This window comes from Polyodon spathula, chromosome 6 (genome assembly GCF_017654505.1).
Source record: "Polyodon spathula isolate WHYD16114869_AA chromosome 6, ASM1765450v1, whole genome shotgun sequence".
NCBI classification, from domain to species: domain Eukaryota; kingdom Metazoa; phylum Chordata; class Actinopteri; order Acipenseriformes; family Polyodontidae; genus Polyodon; species Polyodon spathula.
Genome location: NC_054539.1, coordinates 62,918,431 through 62,939,031, shown reverse-complemented (window position 1 = coordinate 62,939,031; position 20,601 = coordinate 62,918,431). Strand labels below are relative to the sequence as shown.

The 20,601-nt window shown below is 36.5% G+C and overlaps 1 protein-coding gene across 2 annotated transcripts; it reads right to left on the bottom strand.

Moving 5' to 3' along the window:
* Positions 1 to 1,358: 1,358 nt before the first annotated feature.
* Positions 1,359 to 20,319, bottom strand: LOC121317446 (putative GPI-anchored protein pfl2). 2 transcript variants are annotated; one of them, XM_041253398.1, is made up of 5 exons: positions 20,096 to 20,319; positions 14,134 to 14,184; positions 3,199 to 3,265; positions 1,950 to 2,824; positions 1,359 to 1,574 (listed from the first exon to the last, which is right to left on the bottom strand). In XM_041253398.1, exons 1-5 carry the CDS (start codon positions 20,159 to 20,161, stop codon positions 1,374 to 1,376), a joined length of 1,260 nt encoding a protein of 419 aa, XP_041109332.1. In that variant the 5' UTR covers positions 20,162 to 20,319; the 3' UTR covers positions 1,359 to 1,373. The 2 variants fall into 2 exon arrangements, with proteins under 2 accessions (XP_041109332.1, XP_041109333.1); XM_041253399.1 differs by lacking the exon at positions 14,134 to 14,184 and having other exon boundaries at positions 20,096 to 20,318.
* Positions 20,320 to 20,601: the final 282 nt, after the last annotated feature.

Here is a 20,601-nt window from a genome sequence, read left to right as displayed (position 1 = left end):
CAATTGTAACAAGATGCCCAGTACCTGCTGATGAGAAGCATCCCCACAGCATGATGCTGCCACCACCATACTTCACTGTAGGGATGGTGTGTCTTGAGGCATGGGCAGTGTTAGGTTTGCGTCACACATATCGCTTTCAGATTTGGCCAAAAAGCTCTATCTTGGTGTCATCTGACCATAAAACCTTTTCCCACATTGCAGCTGGGTCACTCTCATGCTTTCTGGCAAACTCCAGACGCGCTTTCAGATGGTACTTTTTGAGTAACGGCTTCTTTCTTGCCACCCTCCCATACAGGCCAGTGTTATGCAGAGCTCTTGATATAGTTGACTGGTGCACCATTACTCCACTCCCAGCCACTGAACTCTGTAGCTCCTTCAAAGTGATTGTTGGCCTCTCTGTGGCTTCTCTCACAAGTCTCCTTCTTGTTTGAGCACTGAGTTTTGAGGGACGGCCTTTTCTTGGCAGTGCCTGGGTGGTGTGATGCAGCTTCCACTTCCTGATTATTGATCCAGCTGTGCTCACTGGGATATCCAAACATTTGGATATTATTTTGTACCCTTTCCCCAATCTATGCATTTGTATTACTTTATCTCTAACTTCTTTAGAATGTTCTTTGGTCTTCATTTTCCTTCAGATTCACAGCCTTACCAATGATCCTTCAACAGTTGGATTTTTATCCAGAAAATGTGACAGCAACTTTAATGGTTCACATGTGGAGGCCAATGGTAAGGTAAACGTGTCCTCTTAAGGGCAATTTCTTTCATCGGTGCAAACTGGGAGCTTCCACAGCACAGGGGTTGAATACTTATGCAAGCAAGATATTTCAGTTTTTTATTTTTCTTAAAAATATTTCCCAACATAAAACCAATGTCACCTTACAATAATTGATTCTGAATTTCAGTGTTTTAAAATAAAATGTCAAACAGAAAGAAATTTCAATGTACCATTTGTAATTCGGTAATATGAGAGAATTGGTCAGGGGTCTGAATACTTTTGCAAGCCACTGTATGTAGGTATGTATGTATGTATGCACATATAGATACGTATATATATATATATATATATATATATATATATATAGACACACATACACACACAATCATTATCTAGGTGTACTTCGGAGGGCCAATTCAACCGAAGAAACAGATTTAGTACAACATTTGGTTTCTCTACTAGTCAGTGAGGTGTACCCAAGTTTCTGTGCACATGCAGCATAGATTTTGTTCAATTAATATACTTACTTTTAAACGTTATTGTACAACAGGTTAATCCAAATGAAATACAGCAGATATTACACAGTTCATCAAGTGATAACTATTACACACATGAGGCTTGCCTAAAAAGTTACTATTACATACTGAACCATGCAGTATTAAAATATGTAAAAAAAAAATGTATAGACTAGATTCTTACCTCCTAGAACTTCTTTCCTTTCCATAAGTCCTTGGCTCATAGAATTGTCCCCTTCTTTTGATGCTTCTTGGATGTTATTTGGCTGGTAGATCTGTGGTACTTCACCTTGGACTTTGTTGTTGGTCTGGGAGACTGTAGCATCTTCTAGGTACAGATCATCCTTCAACAAAGTAACAATAAATAAGTAATCCTGTTTGACACTTTGAGGTTCTTACATTTCAAGTTTACATGAAGAGTGTTACTGTACACAACAAACATATGACACTGGAGTGAGATATAGGTGCGTCAGGGAGAGGGGCTTTGGGATTATGGAAAAAAGACTAATAGGCAGACTATGGAAACATATTTCAAGGTACCTCAAATTAGACGACAAATTTTAGCAACGAAGAACAAACAGTATGACTGTTATGTTGTGCGCTTCCAGCCTCCAACCTGTTGCAATTGCATAGCACATAACATACCGTCGGATTTTCTCATAAAAAAAAAAAAAAAAAATGGGCCACACATTTTCCTTTAAATCCAGTAACGTTCTTACCAGATTGGTCTCTGCTGCCAAGTCTTCTCTGTCCCCGGGCAAGGGACCTGGGCTCAATTTCCTGCCTTTGTTAGGACCTGCAATGTCATCAGTGATGTTGGAAGCTACAGTACCATCAGGCTTAGCATCAGAATCTACAATGCCAGCACTGGCGCTGGTGGCTGAAGCTGGCGCTGTACCGACTGTGGTGGTGGGGCCTGCAGTATATTTAGGCTTAGCATCCAAATGTACAATGTGGACACTAGCGGAGGTGGATGAAGATGAAGATTCTGTTATGCTGGCAGGTGTGGTGGAGTCTTCAGTGCTCTCAGGCTTGGCATCAGAATCAGCAATGCCAGCACTGGCACTGGTGGCTGAAGCTGGTGCTGTACCGACTGTGGTGGTGGGGCCTGCAGTATATTTAGGGTTAGCATCCAAATGTACAATGTGGACACTAGCAGATGAAGACTGTGTTATACCGACAGATGTGGTGGAGTCTGCAGTGCTCCCATGCTTAGCATTAGAATATACAATGCTGGCAGAGGTGGACAAAGGCACAGAAGAGCGAGTTGGGTTGACAGCTGTGGATGAAAGTTCCTTGTTGCTGACAACCCCATGTAAAGCAACTGCAGCAGTGGTTGTGTCGGGCGATTTCTCTGCAGTACTGACTGGCCTAGAGGTGGTTCTATCAGCCACAGGAATGTGTACGGCACCTTCTGTGGTTTTTTGTTTCTCCAAGGTAGTTTTCTCAGTCATTTCAGGAGAGGTGGTTGTTCTTACAGGACTTGTTATCCCTTTCTCTACAATTGCGGAAGCTTGCTCTGTTGCACTTGAGGATGAGGGAGACATGGTGACATCCAGTGAAGCCATAGCTGTTGTAGTAGGCGAGCTATCCCCTTGGAATGGAAATAAGACAGAAACATAAGTACTAACATACACACTCAACAATTTTGTTTAGGAATAAAAGATGATTTTATTGCTTGGTTTGGAATAATATTTCGTTTTGTACCTAATGTAAACATTGGGCGAAAACAGGACATTTGTTTAACAAAATTGATACTATTAATATTAAAACTATGCTGCTTATTTCACTTGTTGAACACCTTTTATTTCTATGCATCTTTTTTTAATTACATTTCGGATATGCAGAAAATTAAGACACATTTTCTTTAAAAATGACAACAGCCAGCCAATAAATGTACTTGTGTCAAAACCCAGCCCACCCCTTCAAAATAACAACACATTACAGTCTCAATATAAAAGACCTTACCATCTCCAGAACCAGAAAAGTCTTGATCATCTCCTCCTGATCCATCTAGATCTTCAGGAACGGAATTCTAATGAGACAAAGATTAAGCATATGAAACACATTGCAGCCATTTATAATAAATGCCAAAGAGCACAGGTATGACTTCAAAAACTCTAAAGAAAGCAGGTGTTACACTACTCCTTAACAAACAACACTTTTTATGATCCTGCAATATCATCCCAGTTTCTAGTACAAGTGAGAATAGCAGGAGCCCCAAGTTTAGGTTAAGATACTTTCTGGCATTTTAGAAGGCACAGAAAAGTACAATTTAATTCACAGTTTTATTTCCGAATACTTGCTGTTTAGACTAAATCTAATGATTTTTGTTCATATGCATCAGCAAACCAAGTTTATTGTATGTTGTTCTAAGTATTGGTATAGTGTGTTCAGTATTATTCTTTACAGAGCAATAGAATGTCTAATGCTGTGTTCTTGCTGAAAATATAACACACCTTCTAGTAGCTGTTATGTTTGAGTTACAAATGAAGTGGCCAGTTACATTCATATTTTTTTATGTTGGTACCAACTTGCAAATCTAAAATGTGATCCAAGTATCCTGCAGTTTTGGCTTTCTTTTGTATTCCGATTATTCCATTTGCTTAAAGTATAGAAAAAGGACAGAAAAAAAGCTCTTAAATGGTTTCTCCAATGCATACTGTATGTGGTCCACCACAAGTTAGTAGTGGGTTACCAAAAGTAGCCTTGTGGTAGCCCACTGGAACATTTAAATTCACAAAAATTAAACCAAGTAAGTAATTTAAACTTGAAAAGGTGGAAAATGAATTATTTGGAACATGAACTAGACAAACACTTGGAGTATTATTTGACAATAAATTTAGTGAGCTATAAAAAACTACCAAGTAGACCAAAATTATATTCCAATAAAAATAAATACCATTTACAAATGCAGAGGTGCAAAGTCAGAGCATCCAAATCAGTGTGATTTCCTTTTTTGTGGCAAATACATTTTCTTTATATTTTATAATTGACAATCATTTACCAGTATAAGTGGATTACAACAGCTTTTAACTATGCTCGACTTGATTAGCACTTGGAAGTAACCAAACTCAAAGCTACTGTTGCTCGAATGTGGTCTTCTGACACATCTACCAATAATGTTCAGCTATTTGCAGTGAACCAGTTAAGCTAGAAGTTACTTGAGGCAACAGATCATTTATTTCACGCTGCTTCGCAATCATGTTCACAGCCTCCACATGGCCAAGCTGCATTTCTCATTTAAGGTGTGGTTGAGAACAGGGACTACGGATAAAACAAACAAATGCGTCAGAAATCACATTTCTCATACAGAGAAAGCACATGCAGGCTCGTTCTGTATGTTGCAATCTCTAACTAAGCAAACAGCAATGTAGCTGTGTGATCAACTTCTAGGTACGTTAAAATGAGTTGTTTATTCTGCAAAGTTTTTCTATGGATCTGCAAGGCTAAGCAACCCTTTTTGTTTAAAGCTATGATGGTTAAAGAGATGCATATTTGCTTTCTAAACTAATCTCTGTGGGATCTCTCACTTAGGGGAGCTTGAGCAACCAGTTAGTCTACAGAATGTGTTTATAATTAATGACCCTGCCCTTTTCCAATAGTGTATCAGATATAATCAATTTGTCTCAAGTCCACAGAACTTACACACCAACAGCTCAGGAGCAAAACCAAACATGTATACCAGCTATAGATGGTATACCAGCTATGTAGATTTTGGCCTATGCAGTTTCTAAAAGATGCAAATAATGTATTTAAAAACATCCCATGAATTGTATTGCCACTACCTGAATTGGTTCCAGGCACTATTAAAGGCAAATATGTAATGTGTTATTCGCTTTGTGCATGAGATGTCAGATTTTACCAAACTGCTCCAGTAAAACTAACATTTTGTACCCAGACCTACCTTTTTTTTTTTTTTTTTTTTTTTTCATTTTGCAATTGTTATAGGGCAGGAGACACATCTACTTAATATCCTAGTAAAACACCAGTTAGTTTTGTTTGACAATTCACTGCCTGGTCAAAATCACTGTTTTGCACACATCGTCGCCTATGAATTTTACGGCAGAATGGGAAATTTGGTATTTACAAGTATCGAGTTCCTTGTTTATTAAATGGAGTGAATCATTACGAGGGACTGTAATACAGGTCATTTCAGAAGTTAGGCATTTCAAGAAGATGGTTAGGTAAGCAAAACAAAAACACACTGAGTGTTTCTTTATATGCAGTTCACAAGGCATAGCAGGTACAAGCGTGGGCTTCCACAAAAGGTCCAGATGGAATTTTACAATGAAAATATAAATAAATAAATAAACAGAAAGAACAATCCTCAAGTAGTTAAGGGTTTAGCTTGCATATAAAAGTATTGGTGTATAATACAAGAACCATAAAAGATCTGCTTAACAACCAACTTGTTGGCACAGCTAAACCAGTGATTAACACATTTGCTTTAGGTTATGCTCACTCTGTACTTCACACTTCATTCGTGGTGGGTGTGGTTTCCTGTCAATATGCCCCAACAAGACCCCTTCAGCAGTAACAACAAGTTGCTGTGAGAACCCACATTCATCAGGAATGTAATCCTTTTATACCAAATAGCACGTGCCATCACCTTCACTAACCTTCTACAATGCCATGCAACCAATGGTAACAAAGCTTTCCTCATCCAACAAGAGATCAGTTCACCATACTGAAAACAGTACTGAGCTGGGATAAGACACTGGCCACATCACTCCTTACTGTTCTCTTAAAGGACCAAATTAGTACGAACATTAAACAATACCAGTTACCTTAACTAATGTATTTGTGTTGTTGATTAGATTCACCTTATATGGTTACATTACTCAAATCCAGGATTTGTAGTGGCATATGCTAACTCCTACATTGATTTCAGAACATTAGTATTGTATTTAACGTTAGACAATACGTGCCGTGTAAGGTTGTAAGAAACGTTGTTATCTACAGTACAAGGTTTCTGGTGACCTTTTGTAGGAAACAAAATAGAACAAACAATGCTATCTCCAACATGAATTACGTCATTGCTAATCCTCATTTCTTCAGGACAAAGTTATTAATTAAACCTGAAATCAACTGTATATTGATGTAAAGAGTTTTACATTTCAAACTCCAACAAAACTACTTTCATTTTAGAAATTATACTGTATTTTATTTGTGCTGTTAAGTGAATTTGTGAAATGCTAAAACACATTATTCATGTTCAAGCCGTGCTCAGGCCAGGTGACTCACAGCAACATGTGACAATTCCACAGTAACTCAAACAGGATTTATCTGAAAACAGTCACTGATTTACTGTATCACAATATACAGATAATGCATCTTGCCTTGGTATCTTGAGCAACAAATTAATCCACATGAGGGTTAGGTTCAAGTGTATTTGCATTTAAAATGCGACAAGAAATATACACTGCATTTTCACTTGACAGAATGCATTTGATCGATTTCAAATGCATTTGGCAAATCCACTTGAAAGAATCTATGAAACGCATTTAGAAAGTGTTACTAATTAAACTCCAAAGTGCAATTAATGATATAGCTATTAGTGATGCATTGTTAAAGTAATAGTGTTTGAAGTAATTTCAGAACACATAACTAATTACATGAGGAGCGTAATTAAATGAGTTTGTTATAACAAGGAGTAGCTTGAACTGAGAAAAGCTTCCATGTTTGCAATTATTGGTGAGGAGTTTCAGTATATGTTCAAATGCATTTAAATGAATCTGAGGTGCACGCATTTGTAAGATTTAAGAATATTTGCATTTGAATGCAATTGTACTCAACCCTGCTCCACATTCAACATTACCAAGAACCCTTACTGTAGATACTGTACTGCACTTCCAGAATGCTACCAATTTCCACTTCGGGTCATATTGCCTATAGTTTTGTTCCTCTTTCTATTGCATTTGTTGTTGCAACATATACAGTATTTGAAATTTTATACAAAAGTCTTAGAAAACAAAAAACAGAAGCTGTAGAAAACAGGTTTCAAGGCTCTCCCATATTATATTGTTTCAAGGCCATAATATTTTCTTAACAGTTGTGTTCAATGTTTATTATTTTCAATTGAATACATTATTTACTGCACCTGTGGCTGGGAAAGGTAGCCAGAATAGAGGCTTTCTGCTTCTCTCCAGCCACATCCATCAGTGAATTTACAGTAAAATAAAGCAAACGTTATCTATGCTTAGAATGCCAGGATATCAAAATGCAAAAACACTTTCAATCATCAACCTTTCTAGCACACTGGTCATGCAATGATGTACACCCAACATGATTTAGTTTCATATTTTATGTTTTCATAAAACAATGGCTAATACATTAAGATAATATTTTAAGAAAATGGGTAGAAACTGTAATGATAGCAGAGCTACAGTATGACTTTTTGGGATGAACACACAGTAAGCTATTCAAACCCAGATAGGTTCATTCCATATTTCATCTGAGCTAGGCTAGTGTTTTTTTTTTGCTACAGGTTTAAAGACCATTTCAAAGAGACAAGCCTTGTAGCCTACCCTGTTCAGCAGTGTCTGGGATCTAGGCACATAACTATTCAATTCAATCTGAAGGTCAACAGGATTTACATCTGAAAAGCATCAACGTGTGGGGAAGACAACCTTCACGAATGGCCTTGTGAGATTGCTTGTAGGTGGGTGTCCATGTTATTTAGTAACATGTTATCTGTCTGTAGTCATAACAGTGGAGGCAAGGATATATGAACATCTTACCAACCAACCAATAAGGAGGTAAACTATGCCTCCTACCTAATCATTTAAATCCATCTGGACGATTTAGACAGCTGAATTCTACATTACAATAAAACTGAAGAATATCGTTGTTGGCAGATTCTGTTGTTCTTTAAAGTTACAGATTAATTCTGAACATGCGAGATAAAAAGCATGAGTCACTTCCAGCACAGAGATACAAGATTATGACTTTGCTTCCAGAGATTCATCAACGTCAATTGTCATGCCAAGACTTGAAAAAAAAACTAGTCATGTAGCTCAAGCAATGACACAACAAAGATCCACCTCAGCCGAGGGGGTTGGTTACAAAATGATCATGGAATCGTTTATACAATTCCAGTGGTGGGTTATTAATGTGAAGTTAATCTCAAGTTCTATAGTAGTACTGCATTAAAAATAATAAAGTCACACATTGAAACACTGCACTGAATAAGTAACTTGCAGAATGACTACAGACATCTAATGCTGCAAGTGCACACATGTCCTCCATTTTATTAAAGTTCATTAAAAACATAAGAAATAGAAATAACACTAATATTCTGCAGTAGTGTTCTACACACAGGGTAACTGATCTGTACACATTTTTTAAAAATTAATTTAAACAAATAAAAAAAAACTGCAATCAAATTGCATCACTGTTTCCCTTTCTAGAAATTAATAAACACAGCGCACCGCCATTGAGAAAGAACTATAGTGACAGCCAAATAGTCCACAACAACAATAAACGCTACAAATAAACCTATTTGAAATGGAAACTAGCTCACAAATCTTTTATGCTAGTTCCATTTCTAATCATTTTACTCTCACAAATCACTACAACTAGTCATTACTCATCCCCAAACCATGGCATATTAAAACGTTTTTTTTTTTTTTATGTTGTTACACGTGACAAAAACGAGGAGGCCAGGCATTAGCAATAGGCGGAGCAGGCAAATGCCTAGGGCAACAAAATTCTGAGGGCGGCAAAATTGATTTTTTTTTTTTTTCTGGTTAACAGAATTAAAATGTAGACTATAGTATATGAAAAGGCCAATTACAATTTTGAACATGTCTGAAGGAAGACGATGGCTTTCAGTGGAGGAATATCGGAAAATAAAATCTGAAAAAGAAGCTTTTGAATCAAAGCCAAAAAGGATCTCCTGAAATGTGTTGAATATCATGTCAATCAGAAAACAGCAGAGATTCTGTCGACCTCCAAAGGGATCAGGTAAGAAACCCCAAAGTCAGGATAAAGTTAAAGATGATAACTTAAGTAGTAATGTGGGTGAAAACATAAAGTTACAGCTTAGATGCTTCTGTTTTAAAGGATCCTGCAAAATGGTTGAAAAGTGGACTGTAAATTTACAAACTGTTTGTGCAAAAAGAGCAAATGTGTGAAATTAATGGGGATGTTTTATGGTGTGATGAAAGAACACCTCAGAAGAATTACATCACACGAGATCCATGAACATTACTTGGGTAGACATATGCAAAATCATCCAGTTATTGGCAACACAGATTACAGAAATTGTACTGTCAATGCCCAAAATATCACTGAGTAGCATTTTGCTTTTGGATTGCGCACCTGACAAGTATTAAAAAATAAATAAAAATGACTCTGATATTTAGATTTCTGTCAGTGATCAAAACTTGAGTTAATGTGGCTGGAAGTGTAAACTGCAAGAAAATGTTTTGGAATTTCTGGAATTACATTCAAGTGGGGCTGGAATGACTTACTTCTGCAGAAACTTGGAGCGCTGGGACTTGACATTGCAGATATGAACAGGACAGGGTTATGACAACGGAGCCCAACATGAAAGCTAAAAACAGCGGAGTACAAAAAAAAAAAAGATACAAAACCTGAATCCGCAACCTTTTTTTTTTTTAGCGTGCAATTCTCATTCACTTAACTTTGTGCTAAATGATGCAGCCACTTCTTGTGGGGTTGAGTTTTTCAGCCCGATTCAAAACATTTATAAATTTCTCATCTTCCACAAATCGTTGGGATGTTTTAAAAGAACACAAAAAAAGTCTTAGTGAAACCACTCAGTGAAATGAGATGGGAAAGTTGAGTTGAAGCAGTGAAGGTGTCAGCTTTGGGAAGTGTACAATGCCCTGCTCTCAATTGCACAGGACAGTACCTTCACTGGAAGCAGCGGTGTCAAATCACGGGTGATAGCAAAATTTAATCACAGGTAAAATGCTGAACTTCACATTTTTGTGCAACCTAAAGGATTTGGTAAGATATACTCTGAAATTAATACAACGAGCAAAAGCTCCAGGCAGCTAACTTCAACCTCTCTCATGAAATTGAGCAGCTGGAGACAACAAAAATGTATCTCCAGAATTATCAAACAGACAAGGGCTTTGGAGAGGCACTGATAAATGCAAGGGAGTTAGCAGAGGAACTTCACATTTGATGCCTGCTTTCCACCAGAGCTACACATTCGATCGCGTCAGAAAAAGAAACGCTTCCACTACGAGGCAGAAGATCAGCCTATCAATTACCTCACACAGAGATTCAAGAATCAGTCAAAGAATGTTTTTCACAGCTTCCGGAACACAGCAACGAACTTTAAATCCTGTACAACATCCAAGGTCCTATTGCAAGTGACTCTGCAACAGCAGCTGAAGCATAGTTCATCACCTAGTTTCCGTAAGTCATTTTGGATAAAAGCATCTGCTAAATGACTAATTAATAATCTTGCCTATGATTCAAAACAATGGTAACTCTCACCAGATGTTCTATTGATGTGACAATCAAATGATTCAAGCAACCAGGAAATCAAGAATACTGTACAATGTATGGCCAAGTGTAATAAAACAAAAGTGTGTTCTAGAAAGTTCTAGAAATGCGTTCGAGTTCATCTTTGCCCTTGCCCTATAATAACCCCATATCTTATATAACTTGTTTTTGTCACCTTTATATAACTTGTTTTGGTTAGAATGTTCTAGGGAAAGGAATAGTTTATTCAGAGGGCCGAGCCTCGAGGGAGTGATCTGGCCAATGCAAAAGCCTAACTTGGTAAGTTATAAAGGACGGGGTTCTCCTCTGCTCTGATGAGAGTCAGCCGTGAGGATTAGCGCGCAGTCCTGCTCGGTAATTTCTTGGAGACAGCTGCTTTCTCTTACCAGGGTCGAAGGGCTCTCCCGATCCGCTTGGAAGGGTAAGAATTAGTTCAGTTGCGTCTCATGGATTGTATTGATCTGCGATTAATATAATCTTTGTATGTAACCTTGTTGGGTTGTGTCCCGTTAGGGATATCGTTATTCGCAGTATAGCATCTGTGTATGTAACTGCATGTGTGTGTGTGTGTGTGTGTGTGAAATAATAAAGGACCTTTTAAAATTACTCTGTGAAGTAATTGTCTTATTTACTTCCACATCAACTTCCTTTTAAATTTAAAGTAATTAAATTTCACACAACACCAAGCTAAACAGTTACTTAGAGCAGTGACAGGCAACTGAAATGAATTGAAGCAGCACATGTGTGGCCCTCAACATCCAAGGGGCACATCCAAAAGCCAGAAACTACCAATTAAAATACATAAATCAAATAAAATTCACTGACTGAAATACAAGCAATGATACGAGTTCAATTGAATAACAAATATAACTAGAACTGCCAGGCAGTTTTACGGCTCCCAAGCCCCAGTATCAGTACCCGTCTAAGCGTGTTTGGTTCTCAATGTGCCAAGTTTAAAATCAGCAACTTCAACTGTTCCACAGAAGATTTTGAAAGTTTTTTTTTCAAAAATGCATCAGGCAGCCAACTTGATGCAGGTTTGGATGATGATGATGATGATATATGCCAAGTTTCAGATCAATCAGTTCACCGGTTCCCAAGAAGATGATTTCGAAAGGTTTTATCGAAAAATGCGTCACGGCGCTAATTGCAAGGACGCAGCAGCAAATTTTTTTCAGCATCTGACAGCCAATGTATCCAGTTTTGGGAAGAAAAAAAAAAATTAACAATAGGCTTCCCAGCCTTTGGTTTGGAAGCCTAATTAAAAATAATAAATGTGCAGTTCCTACCATTAATGTGACTTTTGGGAGATCATAGTTTCCACCAGCTTTTTGGAGTCCAGGTTGCTCAGCAGAGAGATTTTCCAGTCAGTCTTTTGCTAATTTTTCGCTTATTTATTCCACTGCCCTCACCACTTTTTGAACCAGCTGGTGCGATTGACTCCGACACTATTTCCACTTACTCGTCACAAATGTATCCATTTTAAACTCTCTTTGCGATCACTAACTCAAACTTTCTCTTCCCAATTCCACTGTAGTAAAAGTGTCGCGCAAATTAAACTTACTATCAATAACCATCTCCTAGCAACGCAGCAGTCATTCTCACAGCGAGACCTGACTATTGAAACTTGCATTTTTAAAAGATAACCAATGTTTTTTTCTAAAATATAGTGAAAATGTTATTTTTGTGATATTGCTTGCAATGCTTTTAAAAGGGGCCCGAGTAAAGCAAAGACACCACTTTGTATGATGTTCTTAAATTTTAATAATCTGATTGGTTTCATCAGTCCAGGATATTTTTTCTGTTAAAATGTGTGATTAATAAAGCAGATTGCTGGAGCAGTGCTCTTTTAGTTATGTTTTTATCATTTCTTCTTACCGCTGTTCATTATACACTCCCGTGTGTTGACAAGCGTGTCTTAAAATCTTGATTTTTTAAATGTATTTATTTTTTTTTTTTACAGTGGTTTGGTATAATAAAGCTAGATTGCCACAATCACATAGATTCAAAGAGACTCCCCCTCCCCCTGCATAATTATCCTAGGACTAGTGCAGAATCACATGAAAATGGGAGAATTTTCTTCCACTGAAAATGTTACAATGTTTCATTCCTGCTTACCATCAACAACTTGTTTTTCTACACAGATCTGTTCCACGGCTCTGTATTAGAATTCCAACACTCTATTATTATTTTTTTTATAGTACAAGTTTGGCAAGGTAGCGAGGACTGTTACAGCACCCCCAGCGGGTGCTATAATGGCCAGTATTTACCTGGGAATATGAGTCACATTATTATCCTTGTGATACATTCCTTTACAAATCTGCACACGTATCGATCTGTTATGCCCTCTGCCCACATCTACCCACAGATATTTCGAAAGTTGTTTAAAGACAGTATTCTGGCTACTGTTTGTGTTTAAGGGATGATCTGCAGAAACAAGAGAGTACATTGAATCTCCTTCTCTGGCACCCAAGGAATGTGCTCTCATCAAGACTGGAATTATCCTGATGACAGAAATAAAGCCCTCTATCATCACAGGTGAAGTTAGCTTGCTGGACCTCAAGTCATGCTCCGCGCAGTCTGGAAGGCAATTAAGCAACTTCCTGTAAAATTCAAATAATAGCCTCATAGGAATCCGACAAGGAAATGGGAATCAGACAAAACATGTGCTGCCTTCACAGCACATTTCATATACACAAGTATTTTTAATCTCCTAATGGTATGCAACACATTTCATTAAGTCTTGAAGCACAAAAGTTGATTTTAAAATATAAAAAATATATATATATATATATATATATATATATATATATATATATATATATATATATTGTATAAAATTATATCGTTATCGATATACTTCAAGCATTTGTCAAAATATTCTTTGTCAACAGTTTTTTATATATATGAATTTGTAAACAGTTTTTAAAGAAACGGGTTAAACAATATAATCTGCTCTAAATTTCAGCAATACATATTTTACTAAAAAAAAAAAAAAAAAAAAAAAAAAAAATCCACAAAGAAAGGCTATAACCATGCCTGGCTTTATCTCTGTGCTACTTTTCAGAAAGCCGAGCGTATTTTATTAGGTCATTCCCTTTCTGTCCTCAGGCCAGCACCTGTTGAGACCTGATACAACAATATCAATTAGATTTTTGTTGGCATTTATTGCAAGGTGTGCTTGAGCACAAGTCCTCTGGTGTTATGTTTACCAAGTCTTAATTTGCGAGATTTCTTAGCTACCTAAGCAAACACAATCAAGGAGAACCAGCTCACTTACAGCATTAAGACTTCTGTAAAATGTGGACAAACACCTGGCATCTGAGTCATTTTTGCATCTGAGTCAGCAATGTCACAGTTCAAAATCTGCCGTCAATAACCTAGATAATAATCCTCCCCTACACACACAAAGCCTACCTTAGAAGCCTGGACTGCACTTGAACGCCTAGGGCCTGTCTTATCTTGGTGCTGTTTAAGTTAGAAACACAAAATTAGGAACCCTGTTCCTGGAGACGACCATATAATCGTGGGATAGTTATTTATTTTCCCCAGTGCCATTACATTGGGGTTCTATCACCACTTGTTTGACTCAGATATCCTGTGCTATAAGGATGTTAACTTGCCACTGCTAAGTTATCATGAAGCACCATTTAATTATAGTGGGTTTTTTTTTTATTTCTTTTTTTAGGAATGCATGCCATTTCATTTTTTTCTTTCAAAAACACTTAATGTTACTTACATGGAACATCTGCACACAACAGAATTATAAAGTCTAAAAATTACTAATATTTTAAATATTTTTTAATAACATATATTGGAAGATATATTTGACTGAAATATTTCAGATATACATTGTTTGACCATTGTACATTGAATTTGACCCAACAGCTATGACACTGTCCTGGCTTTTTGAAGCTAACTGAAAAAACTTCAGGCTTCAATCTCAGCTGTGGTTCATGATGACACAAAGGTTTTATTCTAGAAAGATGACAAAGCTTGAGAAAGAATTATTTAGGCGTTCAACCATCAATTTACCATTAAACACAGGAAGATATAATTTGAGTTGGTCTTAATTCTAGTTCTGTACATATTCCATGAGGTTCAAAGAGTGTGCTTGTTCCCAATACCTGTGAACACAAAGGTGATGTGGTCATTTTTGTAGTCTCTCACATTTGTAACTGATCGCTAGTCTCACCATGCTGGATAGAATTAATGGTCTGAGCTCCAGTTTGAACCAAGACATTTCAGTAAAAACAGCTGGACCTCCAACCACTGCGTTCATCAAGCCCCCTTGAAATGATACCACACAGTGTATCACTACAGAAATATGTGTGCTACCACACCAGGCGATCTGTCATTTTAAAGGAAGCAGTGGTAAACAGTTTTAAATTCAGATTTGAAAGAGTTACCTCAAATTACTAGTCTTACTAGTTAATTCGTATGGTTTTGCTGGGTAAGTACACATGTTATGACACAAAAAGAAGACTAAACAACCTTTTAACAGAGACTAAAAAAGATAAATAAAAAAATGTTAAGACAGATTGTCATAACACATCCATGATGCAAGCTGCCAGGTCTACTGTCTGGGAGAAAAAACATAAAGTACAAACTAAAGTATAACTGAGGCTGAAATTAATCTCATTCGTTCAGCTTCAGGTCACTGACTCTGTAACTGATAGAAAACAACATTAATATATTAATTTCTTTTTATTCCTCAACACAACTACAGTACAGTAAACAGTAGGTCCTAACTTGAAGCAAATGCATGTCAAATGGTACGTAATGGTATAAAATTACCAAGAAATAACCTAGTACATGATGGAAGTCAAATGACTAAAATTAAAAAGTAGACATTTCCTGCATAGTCACTGACCAAACACATCAACGGAGGTACACTGTGATTAATACACACAGACCTCTGATTCCTGAGAGTGGGGTGTGTGACAGATTACTAAAGCAATTCAACCCCAAGTAAAGACAACATTAATTAATGGGGTCCACCAAGTATGTTGTAGTCAACTGTAATCGTGAGATGTATTGTGTAAACTGCCACAATTTCCTATGTAGGGTTTACCACAACTACACACTGTCCGTGTTCCTGTCTGGGTCTCAAAAGCATGATGATTCAATATTAGTCATTCAAATAAATCAACTATCAGAGAGAAATCATCCTTTTTCTATGCAGGAACAAAAGTCTGGTCCATTATGGCCTTCGTTCAGTATTTTCATTAGCATTAAAAATTTTAATTTTTGTAATTGTACGTTGCTAGCTACAGCTACTTTGGGCTTAATCATCTCTGGTGTGTTTTTTTTAAACTCATAGTAAAACCAAGAATGGATCAAACTGCTATGCAATGGGAGTCTTATTTCTATCACTGCACTGTTTGTTATCGCATTTATTGACACATGTATTAACATTACTACATATAATAAATATACAGTAAAATGAGGTCCTACAAAAAAGTAACAAAAAACTGGTTTATAACTTTAGAAAAAGGGGGGGACAGCAACCCTGGTCTTGTAGCGCCACAGACACTTCTGCTTTTTGTTTTATCCAAGCCCTAACTGATTCAATGATTGGCTTAATTAGTTGGGATTACCATGTGTTCCAGGTATTTACAATTGATGATTAAGAGATACCTACAAAACCTACAAGATCGTGGCACTCTAGGACCAGGGTTGCCTACCCCTGGTATAGGTTATTAAAATAGGACACTCTAGTCTACAAGTGCTGATGTTGCCCAACCCTGGAATTGTGAAGATACAGCCAACAGTTGAAAGGTCACAGTCTTGCATTGCTTTTTAGAATGAGGAACTCAAAGGCAGTACTCGGCATGCGAGAATTAAACTGCAAAAAAATGTACATTAAAAATATATGGATGTCAAGTCTCAAGGTTTACCCGTGAAACTCACGGTTTTTCACAATTTTTCAGAGTCTCACGTTTGTGCATAAAAGTTTGTTATTGTTTGTGAGGCTGTGAAACCCTTTATTCCCGACACAGCGATAAATTCAATACAACTGTCCAAGTGTATTATTTCATTTTAGGGGAGTGGGAGTCACCATGATGAGGTGTACATTACAATTTTATATTCCTGTAGCTGCTACGCAAACTCCCCTTGTTGTCTCAAACTGACAGTTTGTCTGCACGAGCCTTCTGTTTTTGTACACAACACATCATTACTCGGACAGAGTTGAAGGAGAGGCTTTCAGACTGTCATTGTCTTGTTCACGAAGAAATTACCACAGAAATGGACATCAATGAGAATTTAATTATTAAAGTCAAAAAATATAATGTTCTTTATGATGCCAGTGTCAGTGGTTACAAAGACAATATAAAGAAAGATGCCATATGATAAGAAATAACAGAACAATTGGAAATTGATGGTATTTCACCTTAATTTTAATCTATGTGACCAGGAGTGCCACACACTGGTTTTGTACTTTTGTAAAATTATGCTTCTTTGTTTTAATAATGTTGACCAATAATAAAATAGATTAAAGAAATTCTTAGTATTTACAAAGAAATGTAGATGTATTCTTTTTGAAAAATTGACATGTTAAACCAGATCACATATAAACATTCACTGTTAAATATCATTTTTAATGTGTGGTGTACCCAGACTATTTCTTAGTTTTATTTATTTTATTTCATCTCCACAAGAGGAGCAAAAGCAGACAGTATTTTCTTTTCATGACTAGCTACAGTTGTGTTATTTTTGTTTTATGTACTCGTGCTGTATTTGTGGTTTGCTTCACTCCCAGCGTGCATAGCCCTTAGGTCTAGGTCAGTGGCATAGCAGTCAACAACGTACAAAAATCTTGACCAGTCACCAGCACACACCCGCCCCCAAACAAAATCTAGTGGTCTAGGTTAAGGTTCTTCAGCAGGGGTCTCACTGCTATGAACACTTTGAGGTTGACATGTCTCAAAATACCAATTCATATTCACCAGAAGTTTCAGTGATAAGGTAGATACTCATGCAGCAATGGTCAGAATATTTCACATGCAATTGGATTTCTGACTTCACGCAAGTGTTGCAGCAAAAAAAAAATATATATATACTTTACATTAAGTATTTTAATAGGCACTGCTTTTTGAAGCCACATTCTCATCTGTGTGTAATGGCAATATATATATATATATATAGTTATTCGTATATATAATATATGTATATATCATATATATTATATAATATATATATATATATATATATTATTATATATCACAGTTTTAATCCTAACTTGTTGCATCTTATTTTATACTGTATTTTAGTAGTATAATTTGCACTTACTGTAAACTATACTGTATTTAAATACTGTTTTGCATTGTAACCTTGTATTGCCCTGTAACACCTATAAGTCATATTGGATGAAGGTATCTGCCAAAAAAATAAATAAATTTTGAGTACATGCTCGGAAACATAAAACAATAACTACGTGGCTTATCTACAAAATTTAATACAGCTTTATACTGCAAAGAATGTGCTAATAACAGCTTGTCTGAACAATTTAGGAGTTATATTATATACCAAGATGCTATTACTTGAGTATTTAAGTTTTAACCAGACCCCACAATAAAACAGGCATTCTTTCCTGTGTACTGAAGCCTTTTAAAATGAAGCCTTTGTATTAAAAAAAGAAAGAAAGAAAAAGGCACAGTAAACAGCCTGATCAGCCAAAACAAAAGATTTGTGCCACTTTATACACCGTCACTAAACTAGACGATTTTAAACTGGGAAAAATTAGTGTCTGGAATGTCAGCTAATAATCAACTCCCTAACTTCAGAAATCTGGAAAAGGCAGTTGGTCAGATAGTTGTTTCTGTGGTTGTTGCATTCAGACACCCATTTCAATGTGTGTAAGTTACAGCAGGGATGAAAAAAAGGCTCCCATTCCAAAGCAGTCTGATCCATTCCTTATTTTACTTTGGGTTTAACAAGACACTCCTGAGCTTTTTACCAACACACTGTGGCTAATCAAGCTTGTATTAAAATATGCCTTGGGTGAACTCCTCTGCAATAGGAGTCTTATTTCCATCCCTGAACTCAGTATTATTGGGGAGGGAATTTGGTGGCTAATCCTCCAGATATCACGGTCAGGTATCTCAACCACTGCTTTTCTGGCTTAGAGCTCTCCCTTCTACCAAATACCTTTCACAACCACCCTGACTGCCTTGCTTGAGACCCTAGAATGAATAGACTTAAGGTTAGAAGACTGTATGGCAAACATACTACTGCACAGAGTGCCATTAGTAAGCCTTTTCCTTGTAAAATAACAATGACTGCAGTTCTGTCAAGACAGGTTTTTATTTCACTGAAATCATGCATGACAGATTACAAACTCAAGACCCTGTCATTCTTTTAATTTACCTCTGCAACCTCAGTTTTTCACAATACTGCAAGTTCAACCACCTCGTACCCCGTTGCTCATTGTGTCAGTATCCTCACACACTATATAGATACAGATGTTGTTCATTTAACACACACACACACATAACTGGGATTCATAAATAAGGGCAGTTATCATGAAAAGTGCTACGGAAATCAAAGAACTATGGGTTTAGGACAGAATTTTTTTTTATTTATTTAATTATTTTTTTTCCCTTGACAAACAGTCTACTTCTTGTGGCACAACTGGGCAGTTTGACTTATCCATATCTAGATATTTATTATCCCCATACTTTCTGCCAAACTGTCACATCGCGATAAACACAGCTGCAGTCATGATTTTTATTTTATTTTATTTTAAACTCTAATATCGTCATGTATGCACTATCTTTAAAGTAAAGAGTAGTAATGTCTACCATGCGGCAGTGATGAAAGCAATAGAATTATCTGGCTTACTCACTGTTCTCCACCTTTCTAATATCAACTGACATCATAATCATCATCATAATACTACTACTAAACCATAAGTAAACACAATAAACACACAAAGCATGTATGTTTGTAAAAGGTGTTTTGACATGCTCAAACTTTTGTCACCAAAACTCTCACGCTTGTTTCAATGTCTTAACGATTTAATTGTCTTGGCAAATTAAAAATGTTTTTACAGTGCTGTACTGTGCAGGTTGTATTTACTCTACTCCATCTTTACTTCGGTTACTTTTATTTCTTAAACCTGCTGCGCATATTACTATATAATACAGAATACCACCACTGCGAGTATTTCAGTATTAACACATACACTACTAAATTCACTTTAACCCCTCTGTGATAAAGAACATAAGTAAACGTGGTTTCGCCCTTTGTTGAAAAACACGTGAACTTCAAATCTTGGCTTTATTTTAAACCATTTCCTGTTTTACAAAATTATAGGCTACATATTTAAAAAAAAAAAAAAAAGTTCGACAAAGACACAAAACAAGACAAAACTCACCGAAAGTGCAACAGAAATCCACAAGCCGATACAGTAAAAGAGTATTGTGGTGCGCGACATCCTCATTATGCTTTATTTTGTTTAAAGGCTTTATTTTCTCGAAGTGGAAACTGAATGTGTATTCTTTTCTGAAACAGCAGCAACCAAATGTTTTCCCTTCTTGCCAACCTAGTCAACACACTTTATGTGGAGACTGGGTCTATCTTGCCGTTACTAAAAAAATTACCTCAGTCGACTCTGCCTCTTTATGGGTGTCCACACCCGATTGCCTAAGGTGAGTTTATGTTCAATAGCCACCTAAGACTAAATATGGGTACATCCGCTTTCACTGGGAACTATAGGGAAACAGCAGCTTGAGAACCACTTAACATAACAGTGACATCCAAATATACTTAAATAAAACGTTGTTTCTTAAAAAAAAAAATTAAAAAAAATAAAAATAAAAAAAATAAAAGCTTTTCAGAGTAGTCATACAATTTTAGTATGAATTTATAATGTGTTTTTAG

Bases quoted from the DNA above. Each gene is read 5' to 3' on its own strand.
- LOC121317446 (XM_041253398.1), bottom strand. From the start codon at position 20,161: ATGAGGATGTCGCGCACCACAATACTCTTTTACTGTATCGGCTTGTGG. The intron at 14,185-20,095 runs GTGAGTTTTGTC...TAACTTAAACAG, and splicing joins GGATTTCTGTTGCACTTTCG to CACCAAGATAAGACAGGCCC. The intron at 1,575-1,949 runs GTAAGAACGTTA...ACTTTGTTGAAG, and splicing joins TGGCAGCAGAGACCAATCTG to GATGATCTGTACCTAGAAGA.